Source organism: Opisthocomus hoazin, chromosome 2, assembly GCF_030867145.1.
Source record: "Opisthocomus hoazin isolate bOpiHoa1 chromosome 2, bOpiHoa1.hap1, whole genome shotgun sequence".
NCBI classification, from domain to species: Eukaryota; Metazoa; Chordata; class Aves; order Opisthocomiformes; family Opisthocomidae; genus Opisthocomus; species Opisthocomus hoazin.
Genome location: NC_134415.1, coordinates 97155344 through 97180103, shown reverse-complemented (window position 1 = coordinate 97180103; position 24760 = coordinate 97155344). Strand labels below are relative to the sequence as shown.

At 35.5% G+C, this 24760-nt stretch overlaps 1 protein-coding gene across 38 annotated transcripts in view; it reads left to right on the top strand.

Moving 5' to 3' along the window:
* RIMS1 (regulating synaptic membrane exocytosis 1) overlaps positions 1-24760 on the top strand; it is a 355813-nt gene that overhangs the window by 223268 nt on the left and 107785 nt on the right. For 8 of the 38 annotated variants that reach the window (XM_075414516.1, XM_075414517.1, XM_075414541.1 and 5 more), the window contains 6 exons: positions 3394-3550; positions 5521-5646; positions 9723-9785; positions 14200-14289; positions 20224-20307; positions 24625-24702. In XM_075414516.1, the coding sequence (XP_075270631.1) occupies positions 3394-3550; positions 5521-5646; positions 9723-9785; positions 14200-14289; positions 20224-20307; positions 24625-24702 (598 nt within the window). Of the gene's footprint in view, positions 1-3393; positions 3551-5520; positions 5647-9722; positions 9786-13206; positions 13285-13626; positions 13741-14199; positions 14290-20223; positions 20308-24624; positions 24703-24760 lie in introns of all 38 variants that reach the window. The other 30 variants (XM_075414546.1, XM_075414532.1, XM_075414544.1 and 27 more) reach the window with 9 other exon arrangements.

Here is a 24760-nt window from a genome sequence, read left to right as displayed (position 1 = left end):
CCTGACAGTTTCCCGTAAGCGACTGAGAAACTTCTGCGTAAACTACCATAAGCTTAATTGCTGCTATCATGCTGGTCCATGCAAAAATTGTCTCTGCTCACTCTGGAGAGCACAGAGCCTTTGTATTTGAGGATATGAGGAAGTGTTACTGTTGCTGTCACTGTCGTGGTCTCGATGGAGGTATGGATGTGAATTGACCAACTCGACAATACTTGAGCTGGTACTTAGGGTAAATGTGAACTGCTATTGCTCTCTCTGTCTGGTTTGTAAGTTTTGTGTGCACACAATGCACACATTTCAGGTATTGTTCTCTGGATAGCTTGACTATGAAGCATATATAGGAAAAAGTCATCTTTCTATACCAGATTTTTAAGTGTACAAGATAATCCTAAGTGTATGGTTTTTAGGTAGACTAGAGATACTCTAGAAATATATTTAAACTGAAATTTATATTAAAATTTTTTAGATTTAATTTTTACGTATTTCAGTACAGTTACCTAAAGCTTAGAAAGAAGTTTTTGATTTGATTTTAGCATTGAATAAATGTAAACTAGTGTCCCTTCTGATAGAAGTGACAGAATTTTATCTAAAACAAGCTTGTTTGGAAAATGAAATATCTTTTAGCACATACAGCTTAGATTTAGTTATCCTGGGAAAGGGAAAACATCTAGCTTTTGTTGTGTGTCGTTTTTTTTCTTCCTCTTACAAAAATCCAGACATTTTCTGCAACAACCTTAGTACATGAGATGAGGAAATCTCCACAGAAGTCCTGACGGAGTCCTTTTTTTTTGCTTAAAAATTTGCACCTAGTCCTGAGATCAGGGAGATCCTCGTGTTTCTTTCTATTTTTATTGCACAACTCTGAAACACTTTTTCAGCAGGTAAGATACTCCCATGTCACAGTACATCAAAACCTGCAGAACATTGGAGTCCTTCTTTGTTAAAAGGTTGATAAACCTCCATACTTTCATGCATGCTGTCAACATTTACAGGCCTATTTTGCAGTCAGTACTCAGTACAGCTTTGCTATTAAAAATGCTCTTTATGTGACAAGCATTTGCTGGTTTTGTAGCTACAAGTGAGCTCTCCCAAGCTTGTTTTCTCTGGTTTTCAAACAATAGCCCCCACTCTTCCCAAACTTGAGTAACGTCACATTTTAAATATGAGATTACATTCGTTATTTTTGACATGTCTAATTCAGTGTTGTTTGAGAACAGCGCACACGTGCACTCAATGTTATGCTCCCTGATGTTTGTTTCTGAGCTACATGAAATGTTCTTATTATGAGTGCTTTTCTTTGGGCCCAGTGCTACCCTCTAACATCTATCAATACTCATAGTGTTTTTTGTTTCCCTGATTTATTAACCTCATCCTACCCCTCTGCTTCAACAAATGAAAGAACAAGATTGTTTCCCGTGTTCTCACACCAGCCGCTGTACTATCAAGTTGAAAACACAGAAGCTGGACAAAATGATAGCAGAGCTGGCAAAGGTCTTTCTGCATATGTTTTCTAGCTGAAAGTAACCAGAAAGTCTGTAGTAAAACTGCCTAATCATCTTTTTGTCAACATTGTCTCCTTCCTATCTGCCTTCCGTGTCTGATTTGTAGTGGTAAATGTATTAAAGACAACAAGAACTTATTGAAGCCAATCTTTTTTTATTTACTGGAGTTACTGGAAAGCTGGTGTAAGGCTGAAAGCTACTGTAGGATACCACAGCACCTGGGTGTTCTTCTGTTATCTTTGGATAATTTTTGCTAGTTTGTTCAGTACTGTATAGAAGGTGGTCACAGTTCTGGAGGCTGTGATATTATAAGCTGCATAATCAGGGAAAACAGTCTTTGAGTTTGTTGGATGATAGAAGTGTTTACCTAGTAGGTCCCTGTTTTCAGTTTTCTGTTGCCAGGATGAATCTGTTCTATGGTGGAAGATATGCTTAGTTTAGGATTATTTATCACTGTTTTAACAAAGTGTTTTCCTGCAGGTCTGATAATGAGATAGTGCGTTCAGAGAAGTTACATGCCCATTAGAATAGGTTGGTAAACTGACACACGTTTTAGGGAAAAGAGCATGAATGCTTCCTTGATGTTTGTGATCAGGGTTCAGACTTGCAGCTAAACAGGTGAAGTGTCAGGGAATACATGACCAAGCCTAATGCAGGCTCACTTTTAAGAGAACAGTAACAATTTGGTAGATGATGAGAGAAGAATGACAAGAATTATATAAATTATAGAAAATCTGAAAAAACCCGAACTTGATACTGTAACAAGATCCTTAAAAAGTGCAACTTACGCAGTTTACCCAACTGAAAATTAAGTGACTAAATCAGAGCCTTTCCCTGCATGGAAAGAAGATTTCTGATAGAGTTTGTTTTTTTTAGCTGAAATAAAAAACACATTACAGGAACTTAATGCTAGACAAATTCAGAGAAGCAACAAAATGACTATTTTGGAATCTAAACAGTAATTTGTGAAGTCATTACAGGATGACAGAAGGGATGACCCTGTCATCAAGGGACTTTCTATTAAGGGATTTTTGTAATCTAATTTAAATGTCTAGAAGAGAGCAACTGAAGTCTGAGCAAGTGTCTTTAGGCTCTTTCAGAAAGACAACAGCAACTTTTTGAAAGCTGTTCATCTTAGCTTCATTGTCTGTTTTAGGATGGGATTCAAAATGTATATCAAGGCAAACAGTATACTGCATGGAAGAAGGCACAGGAATATCAATGCTTTAAAATGTACTAACATTCTGCTGATTTTTTTTTTAAATCCTATGTGGATAAGAACTATGAGAAGCTTTGCAGCTTATTCATAATATTCAGAACAAATGTTCTTCCAAGTATGCAACACCTAACATTCTACATCATGTACTCTAAATGCTCATAGTTTTTGAAAGTAGGTGGCTTTGGCCAAGTTCAGTAGGAGAACATCTTTGTGTTTAACTGAAACAAGCGTCGGAAGGATTCTTTACATATGAGCAGGTCGTGGATGTATCTGTTCTGTTGTACACAAGCATGCCTTCTCCATTTGCTTGGTGAGGTAAACCTACATTACTTGGGTTCCCTTCAGATATTTGCTACTGTACGACAACTTTGAAATACAAGTTACTCTGGGTACTCTTCCCCAAGTCAGAAAGCTATTTCAGTCCTCTCCTCCACATCTTCCAGTACATAATAAAAATCATCTCAGTTTCTCTGTCTCTGTACATGTAGATGTTTAAAGGTAATGCTAGTAATTTATCCTGGCTGCATGACACATCAGGATGTACAACAGCTGAATGCTGAATTGAAAGTTGTGTAAGCGTTTAGATGTGTGTTCCTGGAAGGACTAACCATCTGAATTCTTTCTAAACCCAGACTTTTATTTTCTAATTTCCTTTTGTTGCCCTCTTGCCAGTAGGTTATAGATTTAGTGCTAGAGAAAGTAAATCTACAACGCTAACTGTGCCAGAACAGCAAAGAACAACACATCATCGTTCACGATCTGTATCTCCTCACCGTGGCGACGATCAGGGCAGGACCCGTTCACGTTTACCAAATGTGCCATTACAGAGGTAGGCATCACAAGTTAGTGAAGCACTGAGTGGTTTCAAGTTTGTGTAATCTGTCGTTATTAACTTTTCTCTTGTTGAGAAATTTTTCACAATTTTAAAACTCTTTTTGATTCTGAATTTAATAGTGTAGTATTTGAACTTGATGTATACTTTCATTAATCATTCAAGAGCACTCATGGGATGAATTGTAACTTTTTAAGACTTACCTCTTCTTACTGATAGTTTCTCTGTGATTCATCATCTGTCTACCATAACTAATACACAGACTTGGAATTGTTTTTTTAGTCAGTGGCTGAATCTTGTATGAAGGCACCTAAGTATATTTGTAGGATAATAAATAGTGGCAAGTACAAATTGTATAACTATAAATTGAACTAATTTTGAAGAAACAGCAAACAAATTACAAATTGTGTTTTTAATGGAAGAAGTAAGAAATACTTTACAGAATCAGTGATTTATAAACCTCTATTTTCTCTATTTACTACTTCTAATAGGCAACCTGTTCATAGAAGAATCCTTTCTGAGCTTTTCATTTGCATGCTTTATGCTTGTTTTGAATAGTGCTGTACAGACTGTTTAAGCACAAAACTTGACCTGCTTGATTTTACATTTTGTATTGTGCAGAGCAGTAAGCTGCTCTTGCAGCCTCTCATGGAACCCTAAAATCAGCCAGTTTTTACCGGTTTTTCTTTCCTCCAGTTTCTCAGAAGCTTTATTCCTGAATTACTGCAAGTGCTTGAAGTGTTTCACTAGCAACATTATTGCCCACTAGCTGTGGTAGTTTGCTGAAAATCTGCCCTTCTTAGCTGAATTTTGTGTACAAAATTCTGTGCTACAGTAATGTCCTTATCCATCATTTCTGTGTCTGTTTTTCTGGAGTTCCATCACTGGTCATTTAATACCGGACAGCTGTGATGTTTCAAAATCGTGGTATATTCTGGAAAACTGGCTTCTCTTCTCAGCTGAGAATTCCTGATGATCTTGCTTCTGACTTTCAATCCTCCATGCCATATATACTGTTCTTGTGCAATGAAGTTTTGTGTGCTGCTTAAGTCCCTGCATGCATCTCCCTGTGTTACATCAGTTCTTACAGTAGAAACTATTTCACTACCCGCCAAATCACTTGCTTTTGCATTTCTCAGTAGAGCATCCGTAACAGGTAGAAGAATATGGCTCTACGTAAAACAGACTGTGGCACTGACTCATTTTTTTTTTTATGGTAGAGAGAATGAGCGCTCCTCATTCTGCTTTTGCAAACAGTTCTATGTGCTCTTGTTGTAACTTTGTATCTATAAGCATGATGCACAAATGAAATATTTCATAGCTAATTCCACCCATCCTTTCATTTTATACTTTGAAAAACTAAGGCTTCTTGTTCCAATGGCAGTTATTAAACTAAAGGAAGAAGCTGCCTTTCAAGTAGTTATTTCTTTTCTTGTTCTTTTTAATGTGAAGAGAGCTTTAAATTACTGTCATGGAGGTAAGAGCTTACCTGCATTTATACATAATCATACCCCTTTTTGTACAACACTTAGTTTGAGATTGATAAAATCAGCTGCAAGTTCCCATATCCAATCCCACACTTTCTTAAAGAATACTTGGAGATACCTGCAAAAATTTGACAGCCCTTTTAGAAACCTGGTTATGAATCTACAAATGCATAAAACTTAATTTTGCATGAGGTATATCAGTTCTTCTGTTATCTCAGTTATTCTTTAAGTACGGGCTTTGAAAATGCCATTACTGAATCCATCAGTGTACACAGAAACAGGCATGTACTTCTAAATAGGGTAAAAATGGCTGCTTTCTATACTTAGAGGTGTTTTTTTAAACTTAAGAACCAATATTTTTTAAAGTCGTATATTAACAATTTAATGATTAAAACTTCCTTCAAACAACTTGTACTGTAATCCATTAAGCTGTGTTACTTACGAGAAAACAGAAGTATCATACATATTTCTGCCTTTCAGGAGTTTAGATGAAATTCATCAAATGAGAAGATCACGTTCTCCAACTAGACACCATGATGCCTCCAGAACTCCAGTTGATTACAGATCCAGAGACATGGATAGTCAGTATTCGTCTGATCAAGAAAGGTACATCGTTGGCCTCAACTTGGAAAAAAGTTTAGAAACACCTGTGATTTGCCTAATTTTCAAGTGTTCAGTAGAAACATGACTAATAGTAATGGGGAAGGGGGAGAAATAATCCTAACTGAAAAAATCTAGTGTCATGGTTAAATTATCTATACGTCTTTTTTGGTAAAACTGTGAGCTGAGTTGACAGTAATAGCGGGTATCTAGACTAATAATTCTTGGCTGTTTGCCCTAGATTATTCTGCTGTTTGTTTCATGAGTGAAGCCCAGAGATTTTTGCTAGAAAACCATAAATCTACATGTATGCCCTAGCTATTCTTGTAACTGAGGATTTATCTGTTGCAGGAGCCAGCAAAACACCTGGCATGCCTTCCTACCAGTTGGGAGTTGCATATGCTATGATTTGCATTCCTGTGCTTATAGATTTTGGACATCTATATATGCATTCTCACAGCATCTTATGTAACACTCCGGTGAAATTGGTACGGAACCCAAGTGTAGCAAGGATAGTTGCAGTGCTTATAATTAGCAAAAATCTCCAATCTTAGATGCGTGACACATACACATCTTTCCCTGGAATACGTGTAGTGGCTACAGTCCTCAGAGAATGCTTAGTCTCTCCTAGTAGGTGTTGCTTTCAGGTGTCTAGGAATATATTCTCATAAAATGGAAGAAAATGAGAATTTAGTTTATAGCTGAAAAAAGTTTAAAAAGTTATTTCAGGTCAGTATTTGGGAAACATAATGACGACAGTCACAAGCTGAAAAATGTTTAAAAAGTTATTTCAGGTCAGTATTTGGGAAACATAATGACGACAGTCACACAGATGATCAATGTTTGTGGATTGTTTATTTAATTCAAAAAAACCATATAGCTAAACTATAATGTCAAACTTTTACCATTCGTATAAGATCAATTGTCCTAGCAATGTATTTGTTTTTTTTTTTAGTGGTAAGTTACTGTTTTTTGAGTAATGATTATAAAACCTTTCCAGTAAATTAAATACAGAAGATAAATTTCATAGTATGTGAAAACATGTAAAGAATAAGCCATAAAAATCTCTGGAACTATTTGTCCAGTTATGAAGCAGTACAGAAATTGAAGAACAGATGTCTTTTGCAGTTAAACTAGTTCAGTTCTGTATATAATCTTGCCTGTTTTGCTTTTTTAACGTGATAATGTACATAAGGGAATTAATGAGTTATTTGGAACACTAAAATTCAGCTTTACAGGCAAGAAGTATGTGCAGAATTGTCTAAGTTGGATTGTTGTACTGAATTTCCTTTCAGAGGTGAATTGAAATGCTTTTAAAGGTAGTAGTCAGACTTGTAGTTAAGCTAATTAAAGTAATTTCCACTTATTGCAAATATTTCATGTTATTACATTGCAAATATTTCATGTTATTACCTATTATAAGTAGTGATATGTTCAAAAGATTCCTGAAAACATTTATTGAATAGATTTCTTATTCAGCAAACCTGAAGAGGAAGAGACGTTAGCAAGTAGCTTTTGTCAGAAGCAATAAACAGTTAAATGTCTAGAAAATTTTCTTCCAGTAAAGTCTCAAACCATGATATAAACAATGATATGTGCATGGATTATGCTTGGAGAGGAGGGCTTGCATAGAGGCTTGCTTGGAGGTGAGCTGGCAGACCAGAGCCACAGCAGCAGTGGGCTGCTGGATTTGTTCAGAGGAGTAAGACACAGTGTTTGGTTCTTTTCAATATTCAGAAAACACTTTTCAGAAGTTTAGAGATCAGACATGAAGGCTGCACATGGCTTCTCTGCAGGGTTTAAAGATGGGTCTGTTTACTTACTCTGCTTGAGTAATAATCTTGTCTGCAGTAATCTCCTTTTCCCCATTTTCCTTTTCAACTTTCCCCCAGATTTCCTCAGTTGTGGAGACTTTAACTCTTGCAGGTTTCACTGTCTTTCAGAATATAAGAGCAGTGTCATAGGGAAGACCAAAACCAGCTTTTGTTGAGGAAGATTCTCTAATACACCCAAGGATTTTTGAAAATCTTTATTCAGTGTTATGTATTAGTATCAATAGTAATATTAATATTATGTGGTGTTCATTTACTAAAACCTTCATCTAAACGAGTACGTTCATGCAGACAGCTAACATAAACTTGGCTTGAAAGACGACTAATTGCTGGATAGTTACAAGGCAGAAATTGCAGTTACTGATTACTTTTGACCATTATCTCAATCTGTTAATGGTCCCAAATTAATGTTGAATATTCTGAATGGATCTTTGTAAAAATAATTACTGTTGTCTCTTACTAAAGCATCTGGTGTGATAATGTTCCAGTGGAACTGATTTGACCACTTCACCTTTTTTATATACATTTTTATACTTAGATACACGTGTGTGTGTATAAATTGTTAAGAAAACCTTTTCTGTAAGAAATCCATCTAAGCAGTACACTTTACTTGAATTTTGGATCACCATCGAATTTTCAAAGGCATGGCCCGTTTAACTTCAGTGTTTCTTTTACTCCTAAATAAAGCCTGTTAATGTGAGTACTGAAATCCTCATGTTAGAAAACACTTCTTTTAGAATAATAAGCTTTATTTTAAATGTCTCCCAACCAGTCTCAATTCATTATAGAACTGTGAGTATCTTCTTATATTATCGGTAATCTGCTGTGATGGATTCTTTTGCTTTGTGTTTTTTTACTTGAAGATTTCAAGGTGGATATGGGAATTTTATATCCATTCTCTGGATAAATTTTATATTGCTGTTTGCCATGGGCCAATTACAATGGATACTCTTTGGCTTAGCACAGGTAGAGTAAATATTAATGAAGTACCCCATGATTTGATGTGGACTTTGCATCTACTTTGCAACCCTTAAAAAAACCTGCATACAAATTCTGTCAGTCCTCTGAGCTTATGAATGAAAATTTTGCTTAAAAAGAAAAAAAAAATTCAGTTCACATTTAATACATTTTCTTGCATCAAAATCAGGCTAGTCATTCCAGATGCAAACTTAAATCACGTGACTAACAAGCCATTATTTCAACCTGGCCAGTTTAGAATTTTCGATAAATGTTACCTATACTGCATCAATTAAATGGGTCGTAATGGCGTGAAGCACAAAACACATTGGACAATTGCTGCTTTATCTATTTTGTAATCTTTTCTCTCTTTGTCGCCATAGTACTTCATATGATTCCCTGCTTCTTTTAAAACAGCATGTTTCCATGAAGTTTGGCATTGATTTCATATTTATGGTAACTGAGAGTTTTGAAGCTTGCTCTTTCTGATTGGGTTGAAGTGTGTAAAACTACAAGACTAATCCAAGGGATATTTCATGTCATAGTCATATTTACCATAGGCATAAATATGTATTAATTTTACCATCTTGCTGGCTGTGGCATGTGTTTAGTTACAGTAAATGAAAAACAGAGTAGGTGGCTAACAGTAAGAAACAAAAAGTCTGATGGCTGAATAGAAAAAAAAGTTTTGTTTATTTAGGATTGCATTACAGAATGCTGTAAAGATCTATGGGTCAGGATTTATATTTTGCCAAACATAATATTTCCTGGGAACACATTTTTGTTTTTCCCAAAAGTGTGACTGGTTACTCTTCCCATAAACCAATCATCATTAAATTAGTAGCAAACACTCCCTGCTTTTTAATGTATGTTTTTGTGGCTTAGGAAGAAAACCTAAAACAAACAACAAGCATAATTCTTTTTTTTTTTTCTGAAGTATTTCTTCATTAATTAGTTTATGAGAAAGGAGGTTATTAGAGAAATGTAGCTGTTTTATGGATTCCTTTTGTCATGAAGAACTCTGAAACCATAGTTCTGAATTTTAAAAGCAGCAATCTCACAACATTAGGTGCTATCCTAAAAGGAATTTGTTGAAAATGCAGTTACCATAGGCATTTTTTGGCCGATTCTTTGAGAGGTGCAGTGTGGGTTTCAACATTATCAGACTATCTACCTGATTAGAAGCTTCTTGTTTCTATTTATGTTTTCATTTGCATATCATTGGCATAACCCATGTCATCTAATGCTTCATAATTATATCTGTTTCACTCACCACCCATCCTGTCTGTGCAGTGAGCTTCTTATGCTGCCCAGAGCAAAACGAGGAAGAAGTGCAGAGTGCCTACATACCATCAGGTAAATACAGGAACTCGGTAATCATGAACACACCTGGTTAGTTGTCTATACGTTGTGTGCCCAACCTCGTTTCTGTAGTGGTATTTAGTCCCAGTAAGTAAAGAACTTCCTAGTACATTGTGGTCCAGGTGTCTGCTGTTCTTTTTGGTTTGTTTTAATTCAAATTGAGATGTAAACGTATGTTTGTGAACTTCAGTAGTAAGGATTAAAGCAGTTGAAGAAATTCAGATTTTGCAGTTGTATTTTGTGGTAGATTTTTGTCTAGTCACAGAAGTCCTGATCTCTCAATGCATGACAGTATTGTTATAATTTTAAACATTCCTTTTTAGTTGTTTTTATGGTTTCTTTGATTTGCATTTTTATGTTTATATTACAGCCCCACACAAGCCACAGATCTTTACTTGTTGTGACACCTAATCTCATGTTGATTTTCATCACCTGTAGAGAAAGAACAGTGGTTAATGAGGGCTCAGTGGGAATCCCAGATTTGAGGGATCTCATATTACTAGGTGTTTCGTCTACAAATTGTGCTATAAATTAGATCCAGGCATAAACTTTGTAGTTTGGGCTCATCTTCAGTCTTCATTAATCTCTCGGTCCAAATCTTGAAGCTCTCTGTCTCAGCTTTTCCCAGTGTTGTGAAACTCAATGGGACTGAAATCTCTTTAACAATTGTAACTTTGCCACCTCCCCTTTTCTTTCACCATGTCTGTTAACCTTGGTAAAAATGCGTGTCAGATTGTGTAGAAAATCTTCCAGTTAGAATCAGTAGAAATGTAGGTTGAAGTTTAATTAATTAACCATTCAGCTACTTCAGCCAAGTAGTTATTTTTCTGTTCGGGACCTGGATATTGCTAAGACTTTTATATCAGTGTTGTGTGTTTAAAACTATCAAATGTTTAAAACCGTGTAGTCTGATGTACTTATTAATTTAAGTGGTGTAGGATTTTCCCCTGCAGAGTAGTTTTTTAATGTATCTTGGATTGCTTTAATTCTTTTCGTCAATTTTGAAACAGCATCAAAGATGCTGTGATAGGGTTCTGTTACAAGGCACAATAAAGGTAAAATAGTAAATATGAAAACAAAACAAAAAAATCTGTCCATCAGCAAAGCTATTAAATTAAATTTGAAGTTTTCATTGTCAGTAGAAAGGGTTTCATTCTCGCACTTCAGCTAAAAAGGCTTTCGTCAACATTTTAGGTTTTAAAGGTTAATCACATACTTTACTCTGTTTTATGTCAGTTTATTGTCATGTAATAGTAATTTTTCCTGCCTCTTTCCTATGGCCTTTCTTTCTGCTTCATCTTTTACAGATTCACTCCAGTCCTTGTCCCCAGCTCTATGCTTTTTCCTTTCCTTCTTAAAGTTTATAATTTTCTTTAGAGTTATTCAATGACAAAGTAAATATTGAATTATGAAGTTTTGATCCACTTTGCCCAGCCACTATAGATTTCCCATAGTTTTACAAGTCTACTAACCAGTCTGGCCGGTTAAACAACTAAAAATTGTGCATGGGCAGCAACAGAGTTAGGTAAGAGCTACACTGAACTCAGAGATACAGCCCTTTCTTGCCTTTTTCCGTATTCTAATTATTGTAGTTATTTTTTTATGATCAAGGAAAGTAATAAATTCACTCCTTTGAAGTAACAATAAAGGTATAATATAAAACAGAAATGGTACTTTTAATAACATATTGAAGGTGAATCAAAGGGCAATAGAAGACAATAGGTTGATTTTTTTTTTTAATCTAACTCTGAGGTTTATACAGCCTAATCCAAGTTTGAATAATACTCGGAAAATTACCAATATCCATCCTTGACTGAAAAGTCTCAATAACCCTTTCAACAAAAGTTTGGTTTGCACATTGGTTGCCATCTTTTGTCCTTGCTCATTTGTAGTGGCCTGACATTTGTTCATGTTAGAAACATTGTAAGGTGTTATCCTTGTTTTCTAGGCAGCTTGCTGACTAATGTTTTAATTATTGAGACAGCTTCAGCTTAAAATGGGAAAGAAATGTTTAAATGGAAGAAATATTAATATGAGACAGTCCAAGCTACAAAGTTATATGTTTAGTTTAATATGCTAGTTTAAAATAATACTAGTCTTAGCGTCCATCCTGTCCATCTGTATGCAATTATTGACTAATAGCAGAAATGGTGGAAGGACATGTGTACCTGTGCCATAGACCATGGATGGTCATAGTCCTTGTCGCAGGTCACGCTCACTTTGATTGGTAGTCTCTGTTAGTATGCCAGGATTCAATGGACAGCCATTCTTTTATTCCAACTTTGCAATGTCACAGTGACCTCTGGTAGAGATGTTAGCAGTGTACAAGAGGGGCCAAAGCTCCTCTGCTAAATCCCTCAGGGTTTTACACACAGTAGGGTTTCCAGGCAGAGAGCTGTTTCATCTGTGTGTGACAACCGGGTTTGTAATGTTGATCTGTGGTGCTCAGGTCCAAGCCTTGATAGGAATCAAAATGTTCTGTAGGGACAGACTGTTCTTGAAGCTGCAGAATTCTCAAGGCTGCTGGTCCTTGTGCTAATATCCCCACAGTGGTGTCCTGTAGGGTATGTGGAAAATTGTTAGAATTGGGTTATTAACCCTTAACTACTAAATGGCCATGATTCCCATTCAGCAGCTGCTTTCTGCCTTTAAATTTCTCCCTTGTTCATTGGGCAGAACTGGATAATAAAGCAAACAACTCCTGTTCTAAAGTCTCATGTACTACAAGTGATGATATTAGACAGTTGTCGTATAGCATCTCAGAGTGCTGCTGTGCTAGCTGATGTAGTAAATCTCCTAGGTTTTTTAATTGGCTTATTATTAATAGCATTTAATTACAGTTAGATTTTGAAGCTGATACACCACTTCAAAAAGACTTCCACATTCAGAAATGCCAGATGCTAATACATCTGTAGTTGAGTTTGTGGTTATATATATATATATATATGTATATATATATATCACTCTTGACAAGCTTTTCATGCTTAGCTACCCAAGAGGTTAAAGTTTCTGTAGGTCTGAAAAAAGCATTACTGAGACAAATAAACAGCAAATTTAATAACAACCTAATCCTTTATAACAACCTGTATATTTTGATTAAAGATCTCTAAAAATGGAATTTAGGTTACTTTCATTACAAGGAAAAAGTCTGAGCTGTACTAGTATTGACAGGAGTTTGTGGACTGTATTAACAAAAGTAATAAATACAAAAGTTTGTCCCCAAGACAGCCATCACAGTAGTTGAGCTGAGAAAAACATACATTGAGAAATCTACTCATTACAACTATTAAGTGCAGTAGAATATTATGCATTTATTTTATGTTCTCGTCGGTCTTTCCTTACCTTTACCTGTCTTTTTATTTCTGGCATGGTTTTGTGTGGTTATTTTTTTCTTTTCTGTTCCACCTCATTCAAGAAGTTCTATTAGGCACTATAAAACTTTACCACCCAAGATGCCTTTACTAGAAAATGGTACTCATTGGAACCTATACAGGTAAGAAGTGCTGAGTCTGCTTTAAGTAGTTAGTTCTTTTTTAAAAAATAAATAGTCTAGCCTGGTTAAATTAAAAAAAAATTAAAATGTTTCATGCAGTTTTTGTAACTGAGATAAGGGATATAATCCTAAAATAATTTCATATAACTGTCTAAATGAACCCCTATGTTACAAAAAAAAAGAAAAAAAAAGTACTTAGGTAGAATTTTCTTCACTGTTCTGTTCACTCTTAAAATTGTATGTTGCATGTTTTTCTTTGTTTCATTTTTTTGTTTATGTATATGATTTCGGTTACGTGTCAAATTTCTTTTCATTTTGTTTAAATAATTTTAATTTACAAAGCTCAACTCTTCCTGCATATGCTAAGACCAAATCAGTGATTAGACAGGATATTTCACTTCTTCGTGATTGCCTTAATTCACGAATACCGAAATTTGGAGATGACCTACGGGTTAGGTAAGAAACTGAGGATTAATTCCTCCCTACTGTTTGGTATCATGTATGGATTTGCGGAATAAATGAGCTTCTCTGTAAAGTGATTTCATATAAAATGTAGTGTATCACATCCTTTTATGTTGGCCTAAGATTTACTGCTTTTAATCTGTTTTTAAATTTATTTTTTGATATTTCTTATTCCACTTTCTTACAGGTGGATGTTGTTCTCTCATTCAGTTTTAAGCACTTCAGTGATCTTAGCGAAAAATTTCTAGCAGTCTTTTGTTTGCTTTTATTTTCTGAACAATCTTGACATTGTCATCCAGTCAGTTCTTTTATGTTTTCCTTAATTAAATCATTGTGATTCTACATTTTCTGTAAAGAGAGCATTATTTTATGAGTTAATATCTAACATTGTATTCCTTTCTTTGTTTTCTTTTTCTTTCTCTTCTACCATTGGATGCAATGCACTGGCACTAGTGAACTACAGCCCTCCCTTGACAGGGCTAGGAGTGCTAGTACCACCTGCTTGAGACCAGATACTAGTTTGCATTCACCAGAACGAGAAAGGTATCAAATAAAAACTTATGAATTTCTTGTCATCTGTGCTGGTGATCTTTATCAGTTTTGTTTTTCTTCACATGAGTACTCTACATTCTTGTACATTCCTGTCTGCTTTGATATTTGTAGACATTTTTGCTCCTGTGTTCACGTATGTCATGTAAATTGTGTGTTGGGGTTTATAACCGCTTCTGGCTTCTTTCTGTGTTTTAGTTCAAGCTGATGTCATTGTTTACAAAAGTCCTCAGTATGCTGATAATAGCATTGCAGTGTTAAGTATTTTGACAAAGTACCACTTTGTTGTTAGTCTTCATCACCATTTGCTAAAAAGTATTACCTATGTTTCTTGCCTGTTCTGTGGACTGCTATTAAGGCGGTGATGTAATTGATAAATTATAACAAAATTCTCATATTTCAAACCAGAGCTATGGTTTGTATAGTGATGTATTCTCTACAAAACAGCCAAACTTCATTGCTCAATCTAATCTGCTGCATCTGCTTTTGCAATTACAAGGCAAATCACTGCATTAAGTTTTTTTCACTCTGTGACATTATATTAAGGCTTAAGAAGACATGTCTGCAGTTCAAATGAAATATTGTTGTCACATACATTGTGTAAGCATTTTATGGATGCTTTCTAAATATTTAATATTACAGTAGCTTGGTTCAAAATCTTAGGTGAACCAAGTATGGCTGGTGTGTTTGACAGGTGGAATTGTTCCACAAGGGAATTTTTCATCACCTTCTGCATTTTTGTCTAAGAACTGTACCATTTTAGAGTGAGATTTTAGCTTCACTAAAGTCAATGATTGGTTCCCATTGAGTGGGAATATGGTGGACTTACAATTTCATTTGTGCAATACGGGTTTAACTAGTGTGGCCGCTAATAATGCAACTTGCTTTGTCAGTCAACCCACAGTATGGTGGTTATAACAGTTGCATTATTATTGTTATTGTGGGAGAGGACCTGTGAGGAAAGGCAATAAAAATGTTCTTATCTCTTTGAGCTAAGGTTTCTCCTAATTTTTTGTGAAATTTCCCTTTCCCTCCACCCCACTTCCACCTGAATTCAAGTTCCTTGATTGGAACTTTGCTCTTCTCAAGTTGTGCCCGTGTTGCAGAGGAGCGACTAATGTTCTGCTGAGATATCTCAGATGGATCTACACTGGCTCATTCCTTTTTGAGATTGAGCTCAAGATACAATAGGTAATATATACGTGGTTATTAAAAAACAAAAAAAGTATGGCAGAAGTAAGGCCACTCAGAATGAAATACAGGATACCATTCTAGATTATTTTAAAAATACTGTAGCATCATAGTAATAACTAAGTGTGTAGATATATACAGCTGTATTCATCTACAAGCAGCTACTTAATGTAATAACTTATGGACATGAGCACTATGTTTTGTACTTTTATTTCAAGATGCCACCTATCAAGTTAAATATTCAATCAGACAGTAACTAGCAATTGTAAACTATCTAGTTAAAATGTTATACTCAAAACCGCATCTGTCACTGATGTTAACTAGTTCTATTATGTATTTATAATTCCTGTCTAGCAACCTCTGTCCATTAGGTACCGCAAAGAATCTGTAGCACTTTTCATGAGCTCCTTGTAAAGAAAAGTGTTTAGTCTGTGTTGATGGCCTCCACTGCTACTAAACACATGGTTTTGCCAAACCATCTGTGGGTCTGATCCAGAAAAATTCCACATAACTGCTTTTGACTTGGAATACTTCATGTGGGTGCAGAGAAGGTTTTTTTTAGGAAATTTGTATTCAAATTTTCCATGATAGTTTTGTTGAAAATATTATGATCTGTGTGGCTCTGACAGAGGACTTAGGACATAATTTTTTTCTGGTTTTTTTTAACATAGATGATGTTTTTCAATACAATCCAATTTTTGGAGGAAGATTTTATACTTAATGTATAAAACCCACCAAATTAATCTTTTTGTTTTGGAGGAAGGTAATTTTAGAAGATTTACTTCTACACTGTTGAATGTATCTGCTTGCAATTTAACATGAGGTTAGTGATCAGCTGCGTATAGTGATAGAGGATTCTTTAGTTTGAAGAACACAGAATTAAGTTCAAAGTATGTAGAAAGCATTTAATTTCTGTACTGGACAAGATGAGAATAAGGGACTTAAAATACAGTAAGATAGGTTCATCTTAAACAGTAGGAAAGCTTTTTTGAAAGCAAGTATAATGAAACAGGAAAGCCATGGACCTGTTGGAGCGGGTCCAGAGGAGGGCCACAAAAATGATCAGAGGTATGGAGCACCTCTCCTGTGAGGAAAGGCTGAGAGAGGTGGAGTTGTTCAGCTTGGAGAAGAGAAGGCTCCAAGGAGACCTTATAGTAGCCTTTCAGTACCTGAAGGGGGCCTATAGGAAAGATGGGGACAAATGTTTTAACAGGGCCCACTGCAACAGGACAAGGGGTAATGGTTTTAAGGTAAAAGAGGGTAGATTTAGACTGGATGTAAGAAAAAATTTTTTTACAGTGAGAGTGGTGAAACACTAGAGCAGGCTTCCCAGAGAGGTGGTAGATGCCCCATCGCTGGAAATATTCAAGGTCAGGTTGGACGGGGCTGTGAGCAACCTGGTCTAGTTGAAGATGTCCCTGCTCATGGCAGCGGGGTTTGGACTAGGTGACCTTTAAAGGTCCCTTCCAACCCAAACCATTCTGTGATTCTATGAAACACTGTAATAGATCATGTGGGAAAGGTTGTCTTGACTTCATTACTGGAGACTGTCTGAGAAGAGATTAGGCAAACATCCATCAGGTGTAGAGTTGGTCTTGCTTGTAGCAAAGAGAAGCACTATATGGTTTTGTGAAGTCCAATCTATACAGATTATTATTAAGTTTGAGGGACCTATATTGCGGGTATTTTTAGTTGTTTTCATGATGTTTCTCCCCTCCCCGAATGGAATTGTAGATTTTATTTAAAAATTTAGACTTTTAGTCCTAAAAATAGAGAATTTTAGTCCTAAAAATATAGACTTCTAAATGTGACATTGTATATTTTCTTCCACAAAGTTAGGAGTATACTCACCTATGGAAAATTATTTCTACTTATTCCCCCCAACCTTTTGTCTCAGAGCATTTAAATAATATTGTGTTTCAGATGAAGAGTTAAAATGCTCCCCTTGAGCTTTTTTTAACAAAAAGGTATTGGCTGTGTGTAACTGATGGACAGTAGAGCCCTGTTTCTCTGTGTCAATGATTTGTTGGAAATGGTTTTGATCCTTGAACTCTATACATCATTTGTATCGTTTTGAATGGTTGGAGTAGTTACTGGTTTTGAAGATCCTACTTCGCCAGTAGAAGTCATTTTGCTGACCCACATATACCATCAGAAAAATACTTTCAGCAGTATATATGATAAGTCTTCTTAGTTTCACTACAACAAAAACAAAAGAACAACAAAAAAGACATTCTTTTCCTACTGCTGTAAGCTTCATCATTTGAGCAAGGAAAGTGTATAACTTCACTGGCAAACTGACCTTGCCCTGACACAGGCCTGCCAAAATATTTTGGTAAATGGAATGGTTTGGTACAGAACTTAATCCTTCATATATTTCTCTTTGACACAGTATACACTAGGATACTCAAAAATATCCATCCCCTACTAATATGTCTATCCAGTTGCACCATGACTGTCTTTTCTTTTTTTTCCCCCACCTAGTTTTTTCCAAAATGATTGCGTTGAAGTTCCTGTGACGATCTGCAAGGCATATGTTAGTTTAGAATATAGTCGTAAATATACTCTAATGCCGCTGAAAATGTTTTTGCTGCTACTACCTCTTTTAGTGTGACTTTTTTATTGTCCTTTTCGTGGTTTCTTAAAATTTCTGCTTTTTTCCTTGTAAATTTGGTACCATTTCTTTAGAACGGAGAAATTTGTCTATGATCCCCAGCCTCCAGTCAGGAAAGCACGTAGCTAGGAGTTTGAAGTGCGGTGTCTGAACTGAGGCAGCAGTGGTGTCTCATCATAATAGTATCTTCCCAGACTGATTTAAGAGTGGAGCCGGTGATAGCTGCTTAATAATATGTAGTGGGGCTTTTATTTACCTTCTGAGTTTCTTGTGTTGCAAGCAATTGTTGTGTGTGTTAGCAGTTAGCACAAGAGCAGTTGTACAGATTGCTACTGCTTGTATGCTTTGGTTCTGAGAGGTTAGTTAGTGGAGATCTGAGCAAATAGAACTGAGGAGCACAGCCCAGGGACTAGTTTGTGTACAACAGGGTCACCATATCTGCAAAATGCAGCCTGGCAGCTGTGTTAGATTTGTTCTGAAGTGCTTCACTGCAATAGGAATCAAAACATTCCAAAGACCTTCGGGATATTTGCTATCAGCTGGTCACTACCACCTAAACAAGATACAAAACTGAACAGTTACCAGTTACCTACTCATAGATAACAGAATTTGGCGCTGTCACTTGTTCAAATTAAGACCTGTCCTGATTTCATGTTGATTTTTCTAAGTTTTTTTAGTAAGTTTGAAGTGTTAGGTGTTTGTTTTGCATGCCTTTAAAAGTTGTGTTGAATATCACCATTTACGTTGAAAACAATGTACAGTAAAATAACCGTGTGCATTAGGTGTGCAGTGTATTGTTTTTCCGGTTCTTTTCAACCATCTAAAAGAAGAAGTTATTGCACGTTTGTCTGTGTTGTACTGTGGCTCATGGTTGTTCAAAATTCAGTGAAAGAGCACGTTCTCAAAGTTCATACCGCATGACCTGGTTAATTCTATCAAATGCTGTCTAATATTTATAGTGGATATCAGCATATTAAGGGCTTTGAGTGCACTGATGCATTTTCTTTAACTCTTGCTTTGGAGAGAAAAAGAAACCAGCTACTAACAACCTATTGCCTCTTGAAACTTCTGAAAGCTCTACCTAACTGTTCAAGTGATGCTAATCTCCTTGAAACCTTTGTTATTTGCATGTTCCATAAATCAAACCCTTTTCCTTATGATGTGGACTGGAAGGATGCCTCAGAAAGTGAAATATTAGATAGTCATGCGGAGTTTATTAAACATTTTGCTGTTTGCAAATTAATCAGTGTATTTTGATTTTGTAAATTGTTATACATACACTTCTAGTATTACGACCACATAACATCCCAACAAAATAAGCAACATCAGCCTGTAGAATAGTAATATCATTCTAAATTAAATGAGCTTTTTCAAGAAAAAAATAATGTAAGATGCTAGTTTTCATTCACAGTTCAGGTCCTTTTTATTAATTTTATTTACATAACATAATCTGCTGGCATGTACTGCAGGGGTACAGAGAAATGAACAGAAGAAGCAGCTGGCTGCACACACTTTCAATATATATTTTAAAATAAAAAAAAAGTTACTCCGGCACTTGTACACATACGTATGTAGCTTAGCTGTAGCTAATTAATTTACCTTTACTCTGTCATTGTGTTCCAGAAAAGAGTCACTTTATGCCTTAGAATTTTTCTTATAATTCACAGTCCTACATTTTTACTGAGAATGCATTTTTCAGTGCAAATAGCTAGGAGAGATGGACTTAACAAAATACCAGCCAGCAGGTGACACAAAATGACCATTGTACCGTCTTTGAAAAGATCTTCCACTTTGGAATTACAACTTTCTATGTAAATGATAGGCTTTTAGATAGTCTAGCATTTGACAATATGTAAAAACTTAATGGTAAACTATGTAAAAGATTTATATCTCTCTAAATTCTGCATCTTCAGACATACGTGCTCTTTGTTTCAGCTGTAACGTTTCTGCAGTAAGCAGCCAGAAGAACAGTACACTTGGAAATAGAGAACTGCTAGAAAATAATTAAATGACAGACTTTTATTACTTTTTGGGGTATTTTTCCAGTCCCAAATCCCATATATTTAATTTTATCACAAACTAAATATCCTGTTTTTTTCCTGTTTTATTGAACGGGCAAACAGGGGTAGATGGTCCCCCTCCCTAGAGAGGAGACGACCTACTAGTCCCAGGATTCATATCCAGCATGCATCTCCGGAGGATGACAGGTACTAGTCAGCTCCTCCCACTTGAAAAGTGGCTTACTGCATCTTGCACTCTGAGGAGTATACTGAAATTTAGAAGTATGCATATATGTAGAGACACACTTACAACCTCCAGAAGCCCAAAATAAAACAGCAGCTTAGGTATCATCGCTACATTTTGTTGAACTGTTATAAAGCACCTAGGAATTAATGTCTTTTTAAGTTTTCTGTTTGCCTGAATGGTCACAAGCCGTGAAATAAGATGTTTAATACAACAGAACATCATCTGTGTTAATGTTCTTTAGTCTATTTTCACCTGCTTCTGTAAATGTTGGTGGTGTTTTCACTGTGGTGCTTAATAATATGACAAATATTTGTTGTAGAGTCTGTTCTTGTCTAGGTGTTTATTTTTAATGTTTTTTTTTCCTTTTTTTAACAAATTGTGCCTAAAGGGGGGAAAAAACCCTCACAAACAGATATGTTGCAAGTCTTAGTAGCAATTGCTAGATGATATATGTAAAAAAAGGCACTGTTCCTAAATTCTGTCCTAAATCGGGATGGTCTCCATGGAGCAGGTTTTCCGAACAAGGTAGGTTTTGGTTAAAAACACCAGTACCTTCAATAAATTTTTATGCTGAATATCACCTATGATTAATAGAATCACTTTTGTTTTTTTCTTGTCATGAACTTTCTGTTCAAATCAGATTTGGTATTCCATTGCTTTGGCAGTAGTTTGTTTTTTTTTCCAGATAGATCTGGAGAGACATTATAATTTCTGTTGAGATGCAAATTCAAAGTTTTTCCTTCAAATTTTTTGTGTTACAATAAATGACAGGACGCAGGTGGTTTGTGTAAATAATCCCTGTATGTATAAAATCTTAGAAAGTTGTGCTTGAAACTGTAAGACTGGTATACGGATAAAACTCAGTTACTGTAGTTCTAGTGCTTACCTTCTGCTAAAATCTATCCACAGTGCTTATATTTGTACTGTAATTTGTCTTGTTTGCTTGATACTGGATATATTCCAATAATACAAGGTGGGAAGAGCGTAATTGTGTTTGGATAGCATTTCTTTTTTATTTGGGTAAGGCAGTATTATGAATTATAAAATTAAATTTGTGAAACTTTATTTCAAAATTGTCCCTCTTTACAGATACTACATTTCCAGAAATTTTGCCAATACATCCGCTTGATGGGACAACTATTAATAGTTTATATATACGCTTTGTATCTTTTAGGCATTTTTAAGTAATTTCACTTCCCATTTTTCAAGTAAATGGAAAGACTGTCTTTGACTTCAGTGGAACAGACTTGATAAAATCTTGTTGTCATTGAAGTGACTAAAATTATTTGTAATTATATCACATATCAGTGAAATAAGTTTTTCATTTAAATACTGACATTCTTAATGCAGAATTGTAAGCCTTTCGATGTCAGACAAAGTTTTGCAGAGAAAGACTGAAATAATCTAATACCTGCTAGCAAACATATTCCAGGAAACCCTCTGCAGGATGTAAAATCTGTTATGGTAAAGATTTTGAGTTGGAGAAACAGCAGTCGAATTTTCCTAGTGAAATTGGTGCCGTCTGGTGCCTGGAAGTCTTGCAGGTAATCTGGCCACCAAATCCCAGCGGTGCAGTTATTGATGAACCTAGAAGGAGTTTAGGCTGACCCCAGTCCTGATGACTGATTGCTGCCTCCCAGTTCCAGGGCCTTCCTCCCAGATTAAGAGAAGTTCGGAGAACGCTGGGCTCTTTGCATTGCATGCCCAATACACAATAATAGCCCACCGTGGATGTAGAGAGATTATCAGTGAGGTGATCAAAGATGTTTTACCTTTGTATTCTACTCGTTAGGTTTATATTCATTCTGATTATTTGCCATAGCTTTGACAGTTGGCCAACACTCAGTTCTATAATTTATGTTTTTTCATAATGTGCTTGTGTCAATTTGACAGCTGATGCAGTGGGTGTCAGGGAATGAGTGTCTGATGGATCAGCGGGGTAACTAACTAGCTGCTTATCACTGCTTTCAAATCATATTTTCACAGATTGACTTTGACAGATGTCATCTTAGTCTTTAAAATAAATCTGGAATACACTCACAAATTGGCCTGATTTACATATAGGGTGCAATCAAGAAGATCTATTTCTGAACACATTTCTTAAACATGACTTAATGCATTATTTCTAATTTTGATTATTTAAAACCAGTGTTTGCAACATTGTAATTATTGATAATGATTCATAATATAAATTTTAGTAAAGGTCTTGGCAAGATGCTGTTATTGTGGAATTCATTCACCTGAGTATCAGAAAAAGTGGCTCCTTGATGTACCTTGACAAGATGAAGACGTGGGTTATATGTTATTTCAGTGTTAAGAATTAACAAGTATTTGATTAGTATAATGTATTTCTTTAAGAAATTTTAAAGAATGGGTTTTGTTTTGAATTTGGCAGCTTCATTGTTGGGAGTTTTTTTTTATTTTATATTAGAAATTAGAACTAGAAGGCCTGTCTAAGGTGAAAGACTTTCTGGTAACCGGACAACTGCAAAATTGTGAAATTGTAAGTGATGATAAAAACAAGGAGAATCAAAGTTGAGCATTTAATAATAGGTGGGGACTGTGTTCAGACTGTTCTTTTTGAGAAGTCTGCATATAATTTCAGCATATAACCGAGACTGGATAAAATAAGCCTTTTAAAAAACTAACTGTCATATGCTTTCAGTTAAGAGTAGTTTTTGGAGGTCAGACATGCATCTGTAAGAATGCTTGTCCACGAGTCATCCTGAAACCAGCGGTGGAGCAAGCACCCTTCTGGTGCTTTCACAAAGGGAACTTGAGGTGTGCCGTGCACTGCCAGTGACAGACTGATTTGGCCTGTATGATCCTTTCCCATCTTTCCAGCAGCACTATGTGACTTGATGAAGGAGGCAGTTTTGTGAGACATGAATTAAGGTGCTAGGAATGAGTGTGAGGAGATGTCAAGACTTCAGCATAGTTGTGACCTCCCAGCTCACATACTATGTAGATCCAGCCTTTCGGAAATCTTCAGGAAAAATCAGGAATTATTGAACATGACATTCTTGATGGCTTTAACGCTACTTAAATGAACAGACTCACTGCAAACTGTGAGGTGTCTTGTACAAGTCAGTAGTAAAAAATTTTAAATGTTAGATACTGAATTTTATTAAAGTGTTATTTTGTCACTTTAGGAATAGTAATTCTTCATTTTTATAGCAATATTATAATATTTCTGTGTGTAGATTTTGTTTACACTCAACAGAGGAAAAATATTTTAAGGCACACGGGTCTTTGGAACATGAACTGTGAATAGCTTGTCTGTATATTAAATTATATATATATAGTCCTTGTCTGTATATGTAACAAGACCTTTTTGATCAGTGATTTGGTGTGGCAGTTTAGTAGCTTTAAGACCTAAAGAGAAGTTTTAGCATTTCCTCACCATAATGCAGGTATAGATGCAAACTTATTACATACCCTAGATCATCAGTAGGCTGCAGATTTTGCTGACTTTTGTTATTAACAGCCAAATTAGATATTTGAAAAAATATCTTATATTGATAGACCTCATCAGGAAAAAATAATTTTTTGCCATATACTCCATAAAAAAGTAATAATAAACTAACAAGCTAATATTTATGCCAATTTGAAAGCTGTGTACAAATTCTGAGGCTCTTAAGCAGCTATAGCAAAAATGAAAAGAACATAGACATTAGGAAATATTCTGAACTTTGATTTTTTTTAAAAAAGCTGAGTCAGTTATTCTACTTTGCTATTGAAATAGTAGTTAATTATTACTATAGCAGACCGACTGGCAACAGAATATGAAGTTTTCATCACAATATGTGAAATCATGACATTTACTTGCATTTTCAGGAGAATTTCACGATATAGTGGCGATATACACATTTTCAGATTCCTAAGAGAAGATGTTCTATATAGGTTTATATATTAATCTAATGAACAAGACTAGATTAATTCTCAGGAAGGATAATGGCAACTATTAAGACACAGTGCTGCCATTCAGCACGTGGAGTATAGAGGTTTTTAAAAAATATTGTTGTGGCTTTCATTCTTTATTTTATTGTATCTTAGATTGTTGCTATTATGTCTAAAATTTTTAATATTTCCTTAAAGTGTATGGTTTAAAACAATGGAAGGGGAAATGACAAATATAGTCTTTCTCAGCAGATAGTGCCTTAATGCTTTTGGTTTATGTATTTGACCGCATGTCTCCACCTTCGCTGCATGTGACCATCTCTCCGTTTCTGCTCATTCTGTCCAAATTCACATCCATGTTTCCAAACTATGTGAAGAACAAGGACGCTGGAGTCATGCATTCCAAAACAGGACAGTGTAGACCACCTAAGTGCTAAACCTGGAGCAGCACAGAGGTATCCTTCTTTACTCAAATCGTAGTTCCAAGTGAATGAGGTGTTGGTTATAGTATAT